The 16,857-nt window shown below is 40.4% G+C and overlaps 1 protein-coding gene across 1 annotated transcript in view; it reads right to left on the bottom strand.

The window, feature by feature from the left end:
- slc9a2 (solute carrier family 9 member 2) overlaps positions 1-16,857 on the bottom strand; it is a 92,488-nt gene that overhangs the window by 10,092 nt on the left and 65,539 nt on the right. Inside the window, exons 7-9 of the mRNA XM_043691732.2 lie at positions 13,649-13,719; positions 3,707-3,868; positions 2,302-2,398 (exon numbers count right to left, since the gene is read on the bottom strand). Of these exons, the coding sequence (XP_043547667.1) occupies positions 2,302-2,398; positions 3,707-3,868; positions 13,649-13,719 (330 nt within the window). The remainder of the gene's footprint in view (positions 1-2,301; positions 2,399-3,706; positions 3,869-13,648; positions 13,720-16,857) is intronic.

Here is a 16,857-nt window from a genome sequence, read left to right as displayed (position 1 = left end):
AAAATGTAGCCCCCAGCCACTCATTCTCTGAGCAGAACCCTTTTCCTCTTTCTAACCTATATCGTTGGTACCTACGTGAACCTCAACAACTGGATCCTTACCCTCCCACTCCAAGTTCCTCTGCAGCCCAGATGAGATATCCTGAACCCAAGCTGGCAACACAGCCTTTGAGACCCACAATTCTGTTCACAGAGAATGGTGTCTGTTCCCCCTGACTAAACTATCTCCAATTACAACTACATTTTTCTTTTTCTGCCCTCTCTTAAATGGCTCCCTGTACCAAAGTGCTATATTCGGTTTGCTCATCCTCCCTACAACCCCAACTCTCATCCACATAGAAAGCAAGAATCTCAAACCTATTGGACAAGTTCAAGGGCTGAGGATCCTTCAGCACAACCTCCTGGATTCCTCTACTTGCCTCTTGCAGCAGTGCTCCCTGATCGAATTCGAGCTAGTTATTCTGAGAGGTGTGACAGCTTCCTGCAACACAGTGTCCAGCTACCTCTCCCCACACCCTGATGTATCATAGTTTTCAAAGCTCAGAGGCCAGTTCATCAACTCTGAACCAGAGTTCTTCAAGCTACCAACACTTGCCACAGATGTGGTCACGATGAATTACAATGGAGTCCAACAGCTCCCACATCATGCAGATACAGTACCTGGCCCTATATCTCTATTTTAATAACTTAGTTCTTAATTTGACTTCAAAAATTTCCTACTGGTCTTTTCATTTGTAACCTGTAAATACTTTTTTTTTCATAAACCTTCAATCTGCAAGTAACCTATAATAGATCCTACTGGACCAAATTCCCACACTGCCTTGAACTATATACTCCCTCAATCTCTCCTTTCTGACTGTGAACAGCTTACTTAGAGTAGTCATTAGGATACCCATTCCTCTATTTTGTTCTTCTTCCTAATTCTATCTACCGGTCTCCTTTTCATTTCCTCTCCTCACTCCTCCCCGATATTTTAGGTTTCTCTTAAATACTTATTTTCTCCATCCTTGATGCACCACTCATTTTATTCTAGCTACATTGAAGAGTTTGAAATCAATTATCAGTCAGGGCCTAGCACCTCAAGCATAATCTTAAACAAGTAACATGCCAGGGTTTTGAAAATTCCCAGCATATGCAATACGGTTTGAACTGCCAGCATTTATATTTGGATGATTAAAACTTGTTTTTGTTTAAATTGCCTTAACAATCAATAATATTGTTCCATTGCACAGGTTGTGTGCGCAATCATGTTGTGAATTCTCATTATCTGGATTATTAGATATTTTCTTTAGATTTTTTTTCTCTTGTGAACTGCATATCAAATTTGCCCTGGAAAATCTCTACTACAAAACTCAAATACTGGGCTTAATACCCAAGAGGTTGAAAGTAAAGAACTACAATGCTGGAGTCTTTGAAAGGGAAGAGGCTGGAATTGCAGAAATGAATTTCAAGGGTGTGGGCGGGGGTTTGATGAAAGGGAGGCTTTGTTTAATGAATGCAATACACTGAAATAAAACACATTCTCTGAAATAGCAAAGAATTGATTTTACCCAACCAGATATTAAAACGTCACTGGGACATAAATTGTGTCTTATGTCAAATCCAAATCATTCTTAAATTGATAGGTTTTCTGGTATCTATTGATATTATGATTGAATTATAATATGAAGGCCAAAACTGTTTTTAGGATGTCCTGGAATAAGTTAAATTTTACTTTAGACTATTCTCAAACTAAAGGGACTGGAGCAGTAAAAACACAGGAACCATACCTTCTCCAAGTTATTTAGTCACTTAGCAGCCTTACTTGGAGATAATTTTACTTCATAGCAAGTAAAATTCTAGATTTTTTTTCCCAGCAGTCAAGAAATGCAGGAAGTCAAGAAGAAAATGTCTAGCTTCCTTCAGACATCAGTGGGGAATCAATACAATAATGTCCAGCATTGTCCAAATGTAATGAAAATTTGGTAGTTTTACTGCAAGATTGTGTTGTATTCAGTGAGAATGATCATGGAAATAATTTAAATAATTGTTGCCTCATTAGTATTGTGGAATACAGAAAGAACATAGGTTTTTGGGATGTAGCACGGTAACATTGACTTAAATATCTAATTATGCTTCCCATAAAACAAGAACACTGACAAAATCCCCACATTTTAACAACCCTCAGCAGTTAAAAAATTAAGCTTTTGCCACAGGTCTCTGATAATATCTCAATGGGAGAGCATGAGATTTATTGTTAAATCTGAATTTTAAAGACATTTCATTTAACGTTAAGTAAGCCATTGGAGTTTGTCCATCTTACCCTCTGTCTTATTTGATATAAATTTTTAGCCAAGATATCTTTGATTTTCTTCAGCTCATCAGGGGAGACATTGTTTATTTTTTGTGGTTTCTTATTTCTGCAAATTAAAAAAAAAAGACATATCAAAACCAAACAAAAATAACTTGCATTTATACAGTGTTTTAAATGTAAAGACGTATGAAGGCCTTTACAGGGAGTTATGGAGCAAAACTTAACACCAACGTACACATGGAGCTGTTAGGCTGGATGACCATTGCTTTGATGAAACATAAGGTTTTAAGAAGCATTGTGATGAAATTCAAAAACAAGATAGAGGTATCAGGTTATGGGAAAAGACAGGAAAGTGAAGTTAAGCATCAGATCAGCCATGATCTTGTTGAATGGCAGAACTGACTCAAATGGGTCAAATGGCTTCCTTCTGCACCAATGAGGAGAAAGTGAGGACTGCAGATGCTGGAGATCAGAGCTGAAAATGTGTTGCTGGAAAAGCGCAGCAGGTCAGGCAGCATCCAAGGAACAGGAGAATCGACGTTTCGGGCATAAGCCCTTCTTCAGGATTCCTGAAGAAGGGCTTATGCCCGAAACGTCGATTCTCCTGTTCCTTGGATGCTGCCTGACCTGCTGTGCTTTTCCAGCAACACATTTTCAGCTCCTTCTGCACCTATGTCTTACAGCCTCAGGTACATGGAGGGAAATCTAAAGCTCAAGATCATGGTAGCTAAAAGCACCATTGTCATTGATATGAATAAAGTCAAAAATGTTTAAGAAGCCAGAAATTGAATGAGACTGAGGAGCTGTATGGGACCTAGGAAACTTGGTAGGCTGAAGGAGTTTGGGAGAAGATGAAGTGAATTGCAAACAGATCATTTAAGAAAATGATAAAGCTTGCTTGACCAGGTACTCTGGACAAAATATGTAAATGGATCTTGGGGTGAATCAAACATAGTTATCGATGTTTCAGCAAACCCCGACTTGACAGATAGATAACAGAAATCTAATCAGAATAATCAAGTCTAGAATTAACAAAGGTTTAGATGTGGGTTTCAGAGATGTAGACAAAGAGTGCAAGTGAAAATAAAGGGAATGTGAATGTAATGAAAAATAAAAATTCTGAAATTGAGGACTTTAATACTTCCACCCTAAGACTCAAAACTCCTAACATTCAAACTTAGAACTGATCAACCCTGTACCTATTCATTAGATATCTGTTTTAAAACAATGTAGTGCTTTTAATGTGCATGCTCCAGTGCCACTGCTATTCATTCACTGAATTTGCACACAGCTTGAGCCATGACCACATCAAATCCAAAATGTTCAAGACAATGTCTATTTCTAATTCCCCTGTTCCTGTTTAGGAAATTTTGATGCAACTTATTAACCAACATGAAAGCAACATTTTACTTACAGCAGGGAAGCAGATGACGACACTTTACTGAGTTGTCCAGATTCAGCCAATTCAATCGCCTGTTTCAATTCCAGCTTCTTATAAAGAGCAACAATACCGGACTTTGGCTCTTTATCCCTGATCAAAAGCTTTGACAAATAGTTACGATTGAACTTCTTGGCCCTGAAAATAAAGCCAGAGATGTTTTTTAGTGCGGAAGTTGAAGAATAACGAACTGCAGTATATCCTAGAAGGAATCAGTTGGACATATTTGTATAATAGATCTACATCAAAAAAATCTCCCCTTATTGTCTTCTATGTTACCACAGACTGTCCTTTTCACCAAACTACATTTCTTTCAGAGTGAATTTGTAAAACAAAAAATGCACAAAACAGGGCAGTGGAGCTTTCAGAGTAGAATGTTTCTGCACAAAATATTCTAAAGACTACACAGCTTTTTTCAGACAATCAATTTAAGAGTGGTATCATTGTCTTCTCTTGCACGTTTAAGAACGTAGGTATTGTGATAAAGGTTTATAACATATTCTCATCATTTGGGGATTTGTTATTTAAAGCAAAAGTAAGTAGAATTTTGGGTTTAGTTCTATAAAGGTGACTTTTGTTTTAAAAAAAATTAGAAAATAATTTTTGAACAATGAGTTCAATCATCATTTCTAAGAAAGAACGCGACCTAAGCAGAATGATTTGATCAGCATGTGGGGAACTAATTGTTGAATGTTTACTAGGTTGTGTTTTAATCATCTACAAACAGTTGGTCAGGGGCCACTAACAGGATAAATGCAGAGGTACAGAAGTCATACCAGTAGAAGGACTATTTGTTAGTTCCTAGACCTCCCCAGGCTGAGAGCAGGAAAGAAACCTTCCAGCCAGAACGGAAAAGAAGTCTTAAACTGTTTCCGTAGTCTAAGGAAAAGAGTCAGTGAGTTAACCTGTCTTTGTCTCTCTTTGGGAGAGGCAGGAAGAAGCATAGAGTAAAAGTTAGTTAAGAAATTAAAGAGTAAAGTTAGCAGTAATATTTCATTCATTTCTTTATATAAAGTTGTCACATCCTGTTAAATCCAATTGAAATCCAATCTGCCAAGACACGGTTTTATGATTGCAGTTGACACTAACACTGGGCAAATCAATTTCCACAGTGAAAGCTGGCTTGGTAGCAATTAAGTTTTATTTTTACAGTTTGGTTGCCATTATGGTCAGACACTGTACACATTTGCCTGAGGCTGCCAATGTCCTTTTAACTGAAGAACACAAGTCTATTATACAAAAGAAAAAAGCCCAAAGAATACATATACATAAAATAAAATGATAATTTAGGAAGTTTGTGGCACAAGCAGCACAAAGAAAACTTTAATCCTATCCCCAACAATGCTGGCAACCCCTTCTATCACTTTACTCATGATCAAAAGTAGCCAGGGTCAGATTTCTCTTGTTTTTTGTGTGTATAGGACATAGCGGGACAATTTTCTACATTGTAAGGTAGTTGCCAGTGTTGTAGCTGTACTGGAAAAGCTTAGCTAAGGGTGTGGCAAGTTCTGGAGCACAAGTCTTCAGTACTATTGCCTCAGAATGTTGTCAGAGTCCATAACCTTTGCAATACCCAATGCCTCCAATCATTTCTTGATATCATGTGAAATGCCTCAAAGTGGCTGAAGATTGGTAGCTGTGATGTTGGGGCCTCTGGAAGAGTCAGAGATGGATCATTCACTCGGCACTTCTGTCTGAAGATTTGGAGATGGCGGTGTTGGACTGGGGTGTACAAAATTAAAAATCACACAACACCAGGTTATAGTCCAACAGGTTTAGTTGGAAGCACTAGCTTTCGGAGCGTCAGGTGGTTGAGCAGCACTCCGAAAGCTAGTGCTTCCATTATAAACCTGTTGGACTATAACTTGGTGTTGTGTGATTTTTAACTCTGAAGATTGTTGCAAATGCTTCAGCTTTATCTTTTGCACTGATGCACTGGACTATCCTATCTTTGAGGATGGGTATATTTGTAGCACCTCCTCCTCTGGTGAGTTGTTCAATTGTCCAGCACCATTCATGGCTGGGTGTGGCTGGACTTCAGACCTTTTATCTGAACCATTGGTTGTGAAATCACTGAGCTCTGTCACTTGCAGCTTTTGCTTAGCGCACAAATCTATTTTGTAGCTTCACCAGGTTGACACCATTTTTAGATCTGCCTGGTTCTGGTCTGGCATTCTTCATTGAACCAGTGTTGATCCCCTGACTTAATGATAATGGTTGAATGGAAGATATGCCAAGCCATGATATTGAAGATTGCGTTGGAGTATGATTCTGCTGCTGTCGATGGCCCACAGAACCTCATGGATGCCCAGTCCTGAGATGCTGGATCTGTTCAAAGCCTGTACCATTCAGTAAGGTGATAATATCACACATGATGCAAGGTATTCTCAATGCGAAGGCAGGACCTTTTCTCCACAAGATTTGTACAATGCTCACTTTCTGATACTGTCATGAACAGATACATCTGCAGCAGCATGGGTAAGGATGAGGTCAAGTAGATAAATCCTTCTTGTTGCTTACTTCACCACCTACCGTAGGCCCAGTCTAGCAGCTGTGTGCTTTAGGACACGACCAGTTTCATCAGTACTGCTGCTGTCAAGCCACTGTTGGTGGTGGACATTGAAATCCACTGCCAAAATACATTCTGCACCCTTACCATCCTCAGTGCTTCCTCCAAAATGTGTTCAACATGGAGGGAGTACTGATTCATCAGTCGAGAGAGTATGTGCAATGTTTCTTTGCTCATATTTAACTTGATTTCATGATGTCCACAGTCAATTTTGACAACTCCCAGGGCAACTCCCTCCTGACAGTACAACACTGTGCCAGTACCTCTGTTGGGACTGACCTGCCAGTGGGACAGGACATACCCAAGGATGGAGATGGTGGTGTCTGGGACATAGTCATACTCACAGAATCATACCTTCCAAACAATGTCAGCCTGTTGCTTGACTAGTCTTTGTTGCTTGACAGCTTTGGGGCTAGCCCCCAGATGTTAGTAAGGAGGACCTAATAGAGTCAACAGAGATTTTGTTGCTGTTGTTGTTTCCAGTGCCTAGGTCGATACCAAGAGATCCATCCAGTTGAATTTCTTTGTTGCAATTGCATAGTGGTGGGTACAACTGAATGGCAAGCCTGGCTATTTTAGAGGGCAGTTGGAAGTCAACCACACTGTTGTGTGTCTGGAGTCACATGAAGGCTAGACCGGGGAAGGACAGCAGATTTTCCCCAAAACATGACAGTGGTTACATGGTCATCATTAGGCTTTTAATTCCAGGCTTTTCTCTGCCATGGTGCGATTCAATCCCAGTTCTCCAGAACATTACCAGAGTCTCAGGATTAATAGAAAATGAGGTCTGCAGATGCTGGAGATCAGAGATGGAAATGTGTTGCTGGAGAAGCGCAGCAGGTCAGGCAGCATCTAGGGAACAGGAGAATCGACGTTTCGGGCATTAGCCCTTCTTCAGGAATGAGGAAAGTTTGTCCAGCAGGCTAAGATAAAAGATAGGGAGGAGGGACTTGGGGGAGGGGCGTCGGAAATGTGATAGGTGGAAAAAGGTCAAGGTGAGGGTGATAGGACAGATTGGGGTGGGGGCGGAGAGGTCGGGAAGAAGATTGCAGGTTAGGGAGGCGGTGCTGAATTTGATGGATTTGACTGAGACAGGCTGGGGGGAGGGGAAATGAGGAAACTGGTGAAATCCGAGTTCATCCCTTGTGGTTGGAGGGTTCCTAGCCGGAAGATGAGGCATTCTTCCTCCAACCGTCGTTTCGCTGTGGTCTGACGATGGAGGAGTCCAAAGACCTGCATATCCTTGGTGGAGTGGGAGGGGGAATTGAAATGTTGAACTACAGGGTGGTTGGGTTGGTTGGTCCGGGTGTCCCAGAGGTGTTCTCTGAAACGCTCCTCAAGTAGGCGGCCTGTCTCCCCAATATAGAGGAGGCCGGCGGCCTGTCTCCCCAATATAGAGGAGGCCGGCGGCCTGTCTCCCCAATATAGAGGAGGCCTCTATTTCCCTCCCCTCCCCTATCAGCATTCCGTAAAGACCACTCCCTCCGTGACTCCCTCGTCAGATCCACACCCCCCACCAACCCAACCTCCACTCCCGGCACCTTCCCCTGCAACCGCAGGAGGTGCAAGACTTGCGCCCACACCTCCCCTCTCACCTCCCTCCAAGGCCCCAAAGGAAACTTCCATATCTGCCACAGATTCACCTGTACCTCCACACATATCATCTATTGCATCCTCTGTACCCGATGTGGCCTTCACTCGAAGATTAATGAAGGAAAAACACGTCAAATGCGGGTTTACAGAGAAATGAAAACTGCAGGTACTGGACATCTGAAAATACAAACAAAGTACTCAAGAATCCCAACAGTGAGGCAGGATTTATGAAGAGAGAAACAGAGCTAACATTTGATTCAAATATGACTCTTCCTCAAAATGGAAAAGGGACAGATGGAAAATTGCTGGGACTTATATTGGAGAATATAGGGAGAGGCATGGTGGAACAGACCGGAAGGAGGTTAGAGGGTGAGGGCGATTAGAGATCTCCCATTCTCACTGCCTCGTTTATTCCAATAGTCCTACTTTTCAGAGTGGTGGCTCCAATGTGACATTTCTTCCTGATGAGAGTCCCACACCCAATAATTGTACTGGACAAGGTCCTCAACTTTGACCCCCACAGTTCCCTCACTCCTTCCTGAGGGATGCAATAAAATTCTCATTGTCTTCACTTTCTGCCCCACCAGATTCTGTATTCAAAGGATTATTCTCCACCAATTTCAGGAGTATACCACCACCAAGTACATTTTTCCTCTTTCTCCTCTCGACATTTTGAAACGTAGAAACTAAGACCATGAGTAGGCCATTCATCCCTTCAAACCTATTCCATCATTTAATATGACCCTCTACCTCAATGCCATACACCCACTTTTTCACATATGCCCCAATCCTCTTCAAATTTTCATTTAAACATTTTTTAGGTGTTTCTCTCTTTCTTGAATGTATTCAATGACTTAGCCTCCACACAGTCTTCTCTGAGAATTCCACAAGTTCAGTACCCTTTTGAGTGAAGGAAGTTTTCCTCATCTCAGTCCTAAATGGTCTACCCCATGTCTTGACAACATGACTCCTGGTTATAGACTCCCCACACAGTCAAAGCATCCTAACTCCATATAATCTGTCCAGTCCTTAGAAGTTTATACGTTTCAATCAGGTCCCCCATCCTTCTAAACTCTAACAATACAGGCCCAGTTGAACCAATCTCTCCTCATACGACAGTCCTGCTATCTCTTGTACCATGTTGGTGAACCTCTGCTGCACTCATTACCTTCATGACATAGATCATTCCTTCCATGACACAGCTTGGTCCACTCATCTATCACTTGTACACATCCCCCCTCCCAAGACATCTTGTGCAATCACTAGAAGTATAACATGCCCTTTCATCTCCTCTCTCTTCATTTTCCAACGTCCCAAACACATCTTTCAGATGAGACAGTGATTTACTTGTACTAGTCTGTTGTATTTGTTGCTCACAATGCAGTATCCTTTACGTTTAGGGAGACTAAACGCACACTCAACCACTTTGTGAAACACTTGCCCCTCAGTCCACAAGCATAACTTTCTAGTTGCTTGGCATTTTAATACATCAACATGCTCACATTTCCAACACAGTGTTCGAGTGAAGCCCATTGTGGGCTATAAGCAAAGCTGACCCATGCTCTACTACTAACACAGTCTTCTGCCATTACTATTCCCTCTTGTCCCATGACATCTATTATTTCTAATCTCCCTCACTCTCCAACCTCCAATTCTGTTCCACTTGCTGCTCCCCACTTTTCTCTGCAGTACCAAATGTATCACTTTAAAATTGAAGAGAGAGGTTGCAAAGAGTCATATTGGGCCTGAAATGTTAACACTTTCTCTCTCTCGCTCTCTCTCTCTCTCTCTCTCTTTCTCTACCAACCTGCTGAGTTTCTCTAGTACTTTGTTTTTATAGTAAAAAAAAAATGGTCATCATATAGATTTTTTTAAAATTCATTTCTGGGATGTGGGCATCACTGGCTGGCCAGCATTTATTGCCCGTCCCTAGTTGACCTTGAGAAGGTGGTGGTGAGCTGTCTTCTTGAACTGCTGCAGTCCATCTGCTGTGGGTTGACCCATAATGCCAGAATTTTGACCCAGCGACAGTGAACTAATAGCAATATATTTCCAAGTCAGGATGGTGAGAGGCTTAGAGGAGAACTTGAAGGTCGTGGTGTTCCCATATATCTGCTGCCCTTGTTCTTCAAGATGGAAGCAGTCAGGAATTTAGAAAGTGCTCTTGAAAGATCTAATGGTGGATTACTGCAGTGCATCTTGTAGACTGTACACACTGCTGCAAAAGACTGTTAGTGGTGGAGGGAGCGGATTCTAGTAGATGTAGTGCCAATCAAGTGGTTCCAGATGGTGTCAAGCTTCTTTAGTATTGTTGGAACTGAACCCTTCCCGGCAAGTGGGGAGTATTCCATCACATTCCTGACTTGTGCCTTGTGGATGGTGGATAAGCTTTAGGGAGTCAGGAGGTGAGTTACTCACTGCAGTATTCCTAGCCTCTGACATGTTGTTGTGGCCAGTGTGTTTGTGTGATGAGTCCAGTAGAGTTCCTGGTCAATGGTAACCCCAGGATGTTGATAGTGGAGGATTAATAATGGTCATACCATTGAATGTCAAGGGATGGTGGTTAGATTATCCCTTATTAGAGGTGATTACCACCTAGCATTTGTGGTGTTTATGTTATTTGCCACTTGTCAGTCCAAGTCTGGATATTGTCCAGATCTTGTTGCAATTGAACATGGACTGCTTCAGTATCTGAGAAGTCACAAATGGTGCTGAACATTGTGCAATCATCAGCGAACATCCCCACTCCTGACCAGATGATACAAGGAAGTTCATTGATGAAGCAGCTGAAGATAGTTGGGGCTAGGACATTACCGTGAGAAACTCTGCAGAGATGTCCTGAGGCTGAGATGACTGACATTTAATAACCCCGACCAACTTCCAATGTGCCAGGTATGACTCCAATAATTGGACAGTTTGTCCTTGATACCTACTGAGTCCAGTTTTGCCAGGGCTCTTTGATGTGGCATTGATGTCAAGGACTATCACTCTCCTCCCACCTCTGGAATTCACCTCTTTTGTCCATGTTTGAACCAAGGCTGTAATGAGGTCAGAAGCTAAGTGGCCCTGGCGGAATCCAAACTGGGTATCACTGAGCAGGTGCCTGCTTGATAGCACTATTAATGACAACTTCCATCACTTTACTGGTGATTGAGATTAGGCTGATGGGTTGGAAATTGTCTGGTTGGATTTATCCTGCTTTTTATGTACAGAACATACCTGGGCAATTTTCCACATTGTCGAGTAGATGCCAGTGCTGTAACTGTACAGCTTGGAACAGCTTGGCTAGGGGAGTGGCACGTTCTGGAGCATAAGTCTTCAGTACTATTGCCGGAGTGTTGTTAGGGCCATAGCCTTTGCCGTGTTGAGTGTCTCCAACCATTTCTTGATATCACGTGGAGTGAATCGAATTGGTTGAAGACTGGTATCTGTAATGCTGGGGATCACTGAGAAGGCGGAGATAGATCATTCACACAAGTATTGCTTTAGAATACCCTACTCTTTAGGGGTGTTTACCTTCTGAAAGATTATCATTTTTAGTGTGGCCCTCTTAACATAACACAAACTGCTTAGGAACCAATGACATTAGCAATCATGTTGTAATTTTCTGTTTTGGGCTCTAGTTCACTTATATCATGTGATGCCTGTTTTAAACAGTTAACAAAGCCTACAAAACCCATAGAGCGAAAGGCTACTTTTGTTCTTCCTATTACGGAAATTCTCTGAAGAGCCTTGAAGATATAATCAATTATCTAATTATTTTAAATGAGACATTGTAATACTATACTGCCAGACCCAGTGTGCAAGAAGTTTAGCATGATTCTAATTTGAAAGATTCCCTGTCTGTAGTTATAAAAAAAAAGGTAGATCTGATATTCACTTTGGAAACATTCATTTCATTTTTCTTTTCTTTGGTAATTCAAACATTCATAAACCTGTTTCAAAGCTGGCTACAATAATCAATATTAGGTTATACTGGTTTATGGAGAAAGTGAGGTCTGCAGATGCTGGAGATCAGAGCTGAAAATGTGTTGCTGGAAAAGCGCAGCAGGTCAGGCAGCAACCAGGGAACAGGAGAATCGACGTTTCGGGCATAAGCCCTTCCTGAAGAAGGACTTATGCCCGAAACGTCGATTCTCCTGTTCCCTGTATACTGGTTTATGGAATCTTCAATTTTGACTTCAGAAAACTCCCTCATTAAGACATCAATAGTCATCCCTTGTCACTGGAAGGAACATCACTTGCAAACTCACCTTTGAATCACATCATTCCGATTCACAATTATATTTCCTTTCTTTCTCTGTCACTGGGTAAAATTGGAACTCCCTTTCTAACAATACAGAGGGCATTGCTGCACCAGATGGACTACAGCAGGTCAATCCAATGACTCATCACCATCTTCCAGAGCACAATTAGGGATGGACATCAAACACTGGTTTGCCAGCAATGCCTACATCCCATGAAAAGAGTAACAATGCAAACCCTTTTAATACCCAGTGCTGAAATGGTCAGTTCTAAAACTAGATGATAAATTCATTAATAACTCTTTGAGGGATTCAGTTTTAATATTCAGGTTCTGTAGACCATCAAAAGAATTGAAAAGGAAATCTGTGAAAACGGTGAATTTAACTTTTGAGATTCAGTTATCAACTTAAGTGATTACCTCAAATGAGAAGTAAAATAATCTTTCTATTTGATGACCTTTAAAAATTGATGTATCAAACTTGAAAACCAGTTGAAAATGTTCACTTTTCATCCAGCCATAAAATCCCTTTAAAGGCTCTAAGGTAAAGTACGGAACAAAGTTCACTGAAGAACCCGTATCATTTATCTAACTCCAACATTAATTATTAACTTCTAGCCAACAACAATGTGGCATAGCACCCTGTGTTCATAAGAACAGAGGTATCAAAGCACCTATACTTAGTTGGGGTTTTGCTAACAAAACAAAAATAGCATTTCAAGAATAACTGTTTTTTTCTTTAAAACAAAAACAAATGAGATGGCTCCTTCCTCACAACCACAGTTAGTCTGAGTTTAGAGAGAAAGTTATTCCTGCACTGGTGGTTAACTGAACTCTAATTTGACAACCATGACATTAAATGTCTGAGTAAAGAAACATGGCTTGCTCAAGCCATCACATTCTCTAATTATTGAAGACAGTGAAAAGAAAGGTGCTGGACCACCTTGTACATGAGAAAACTCCAAGTGTATTTATGTTTTTAAAAAACTAATGCAAAATATTAATTCCACATTTTATGATAATTAGGGAATCTTTTTGTGCAGTTTGCACAAATTTAGATGTCTGTTGGAAAGTGGCTGTAACTGAACAGAACTGGCATTGAATCACAAGTTACAACGCAGAGATAGCACCAATCATTATACATTTAACTTTCCTGTACATACAAAAAAAGGGTTATGCATACCAGAGTTTGTGTGGTCTACCTGACTACTGGGTGGAGGAAAATATACACCATGGGTCAAATCGGTTGACTTGACATCCAAGGGATTGGAAGATGGGATAAGGTACTTCGTGACTCATGGACATCACCAGAGGCACAAACATATTATGTTTATAATTTGCCGTTGGATTTGGTAACACACACTGGCCAACAATTAATCAACGTCAGTCTTACAAAAACTTACATTTATCTTGTTACCAAGCTAACTGATTATGCTTCCAGGTTGCCCAATGAGTAAGTAATCAGAGACATTTAAATTTATTACTAAAACTTAGATGCAAAACAAATTCATACTTGTCTCTCCAGTAGTAGTGACTCCACTGTCCACAGATATCCTCAACCCCAGCCAACAGATGGTCAAAAAACTAGACACAAAAAAGACATTTTAGATGTATTTTCTGCTTTTAGATTTTCCACCAAGAATTTGAAGGTCAAAAGTGATCAGTTTTCTATGCTGAGATGACCAGGTCTGATATCATGAAACTTCTGAAAGATGAGACGTTCCACTTGGCATGTAATCTATGGCAGCAATATTGGTCTTAAACAGGTTTTCCATTTCTCAATGAAATACTTTTTTTAGATTTCACCAAATTTCAGACTTCAATATAATATTTCAGGAGTCTGTGGAGAATAGAATGGATTTTGAGAAAGCTGGAAAATGTTATCAGGTTTCAAGACAGTGAAAGAAATGAGGATGTCAGCAGCAGATGGTGTGGGAAATATTAGGATTATGTAATAGAAACAAGGTCATAAGAGAAGATGATATAGAAACAGAAGTAGGCTATTCAACCCATTCAGCTTGTTCCACCACTCAATGACATCATCGCTAATCTGATAATCCTCAAATTTATTTTCCTGCCTTTGCCCCATAATTCACGATTTCCTTACTGATTAATAATCTATTTCAGCCTTGAATATACTTAAAGACTCAGCCTCGGCAGCGCTCTGCAGAAAAGAATTCGAGAGATTCTCCACCTTTTAGAGAAGAAATTCTTCTTCATCTTTGTTTTAAATGCGTGAGCTCTTATCCAGAGATTATGCCTCTGGTCCTAGACTCTACCACAAGTGAAACAACTTTCTGCATTTACCCTTCAAGTCCCCAAAGAATCTTATATATTTTAATAAGGTAATGGTATTCTTCTAAACTCCAGTGTGCACACGCACAATCTATTCAACCTCTTCATAAGACAGTCTCTTCATTTCCAGGATCAACCTAATGAACCTTCTTGGGACTGCCTCAGTTGGTGGAATATCATTCCTAGATAAGGAGACAAACCTATTCACATATTCCAACTGTGGTATAACCAGTGCTTTATATAATTTTAGTAAGATTTCCCTATCCTTATACTCAATTTCCTTTCAAATAAAGGCCAATATTCTATTTGCCTTTTCAATTCCCTGCTGATTGGATGATAGTTTTTGGAATTCATGGACGACAAAGAGATCTTGGTGTACATGTTCTTAGTTCCTTGAAAGTAGAGTCGCAGGTAGATAGGGTAGTGAAGAAGGTGTTTGGTATACTTTCCTTTATTGGTCAGAGTATTGAGTAATGAAGTTGGGAGCTCATATTGCATTGGTTAGGTCACTTTTGGAATATTGTATTCAGTTCTGGTCTCCCTGCTAAAGGAAGGAATGTTCTGAAACTTCAAAGGGTTCAGAAAAGATTGACAAGGATATTGCCAGGGTTGGAGAGGCTGAATAGGTTGGGGCCATTTTCTTTAGAGTGTTGGAGGCTGAGGGGGGACTTTATAGAAGTTTATAAAAATCATGAGAGGCATGGATAGGATGAGTAGACAAGGTCTTTTCTCCAGGATGGGGGGAGTCCAAATCTGGACAGTATAGATTTAAGGTTAGAGGGGAAACATTTAAAAGGGATCAAAGGGACAACTTGTCCACACAGAGTGGTGCTGTAGGCTGGTACAATTACAACATTTAAAAGGTGTCTGAGTGGGTACATGTACAGCAAGGGTTTAGAGGGATATGGGCGAAATGCTGGCAATGGGACTAGATTAAATTTAGGATATCTCGTCGGCATGGACAAGTTGGACCGAAGGGTCTGTTTTCATGCTGTACAGCTCTATGACTCTACAACTCCCCTAAATCCCTCAAAGTGCAGAAAGCTACAGCAAATTCTCCATTTAGAAACATATTTTGCTCCTCTATTCTTCCTGCCAAAGTGTACAACTTCATATTTCCCCAAATTACATTCCATCTACTAAGTTTTTGCCCACTCTCTTAATCGGTCTGTATTTCCACTGCAGTGTTTTGTGGCCTTACCACTTACCTTCCCATCTGTTTTTGTGTCATCACCAAACTCGGTGATTACAGATTTACTTTCCTCATCCAAGTCATTAATATATTGCAAATAATGGTGGCCCCAAGGCTGATCCCTGTAGCCCACAACTAGTTGCAGTTTGCCATCCAAAAATGCCTCCCTTATCCCAATTCTCAATCCTCTATGTATATTAAAATACTATTTCCAAAACCAGGGACTCATCTTAGTCAGTAGCTTAATGTGCAGACCTTATCACCCACCTGTGAAAATCCAGATATGTTAGATCCACTGTTTCTTAATTATCCATCGTTACTTGTAACTGCCTCAAGGAATTCTACTAATTTGGTCAGACAAGACTACCCCTGCATGAGGCCATGCTGGCTGTTCTTGAACATGTAGTTATTTTTAAGTGTTCTGATATTACATTATTTTCTAATATTTTCCCATTAACAGACATTAAGCTACTTGGCCCATAGATACCTGTTTTTGTGTTGTTCCCTTTTCAAATAAAAGGTGTTACATTGGCAGTTTTCAAATCCTCTGGGACTTGTCCAGAATCGAAGGAACTTTGGAAGATTACTAACAGTGCAGATACTATCTCGCCACTTCATTTAATATTCTAGAATACAACGCAACAGGACCAGGGTATTTATTGGTCTCTAGCCTCATTAGTTCCTCTAGTTCTATTTTCCCAGTGATAATTATTGTATGTTTCCTTTCCTCTTTTTGCTCCTTGATAATTTAATATTTCTGTAATACTGTTAACGCCATCTACTATTAAGAATGATGAAAAGTATTTATTAACTCATCTGTCATTTCCTCATTCTCATTATTATTTCCCCAACCTTGTTTACTAAAAGGCTTTTGTTCACTTTTGCCTTGTTTCATTTTCATATAATTAAGGACGCTCTTGCTGTTTATATTACTTACAATTTTACCTTTAAAGTTCATCTTCTTGCCCTTTATTATTGTTTGGTTATCTTTGCTGGTTTTTCACACTTTCCCAACCCTCTAGATTACAAATTGTAAGGATTAGTGGATATTTTCTTTTCCTTCAATTTGATGCTAACCTTAATTTCCCTAATTGACTTTGCCCATCCTAGAATGTTGCTTTTTCATTTGGGGTACATCTTTGTTGAGAGTCAAACTGTTCTCTTCAACATCTGAGATAGTTCTTAAACCATCTTTGCTGTTAAATTCCTTTCGAATTCAGTTCCAGCCACCTCTG

Source organism: Chiloscyllium plagiosum, unplaced genomic scaffold (genome assembly GCF_037043375.1).
Source record: "Chiloscyllium plagiosum isolate Xiang-an unplaced genomic scaffold, Cpla_swu_hap1 HiC_scaffold_6, whole genome shotgun sequence".
NCBI classification, from domain to species: Eukaryota; Metazoa; Chordata; class Chondrichthyes; order Orectolobiformes; family Hemiscylliidae; genus Chiloscyllium; species Chiloscyllium plagiosum.
The sequence above is the reverse complement of the archived record's forward strand: the minus strand, read 5'-3'. Positions and strand labels throughout refer to the sequence as shown.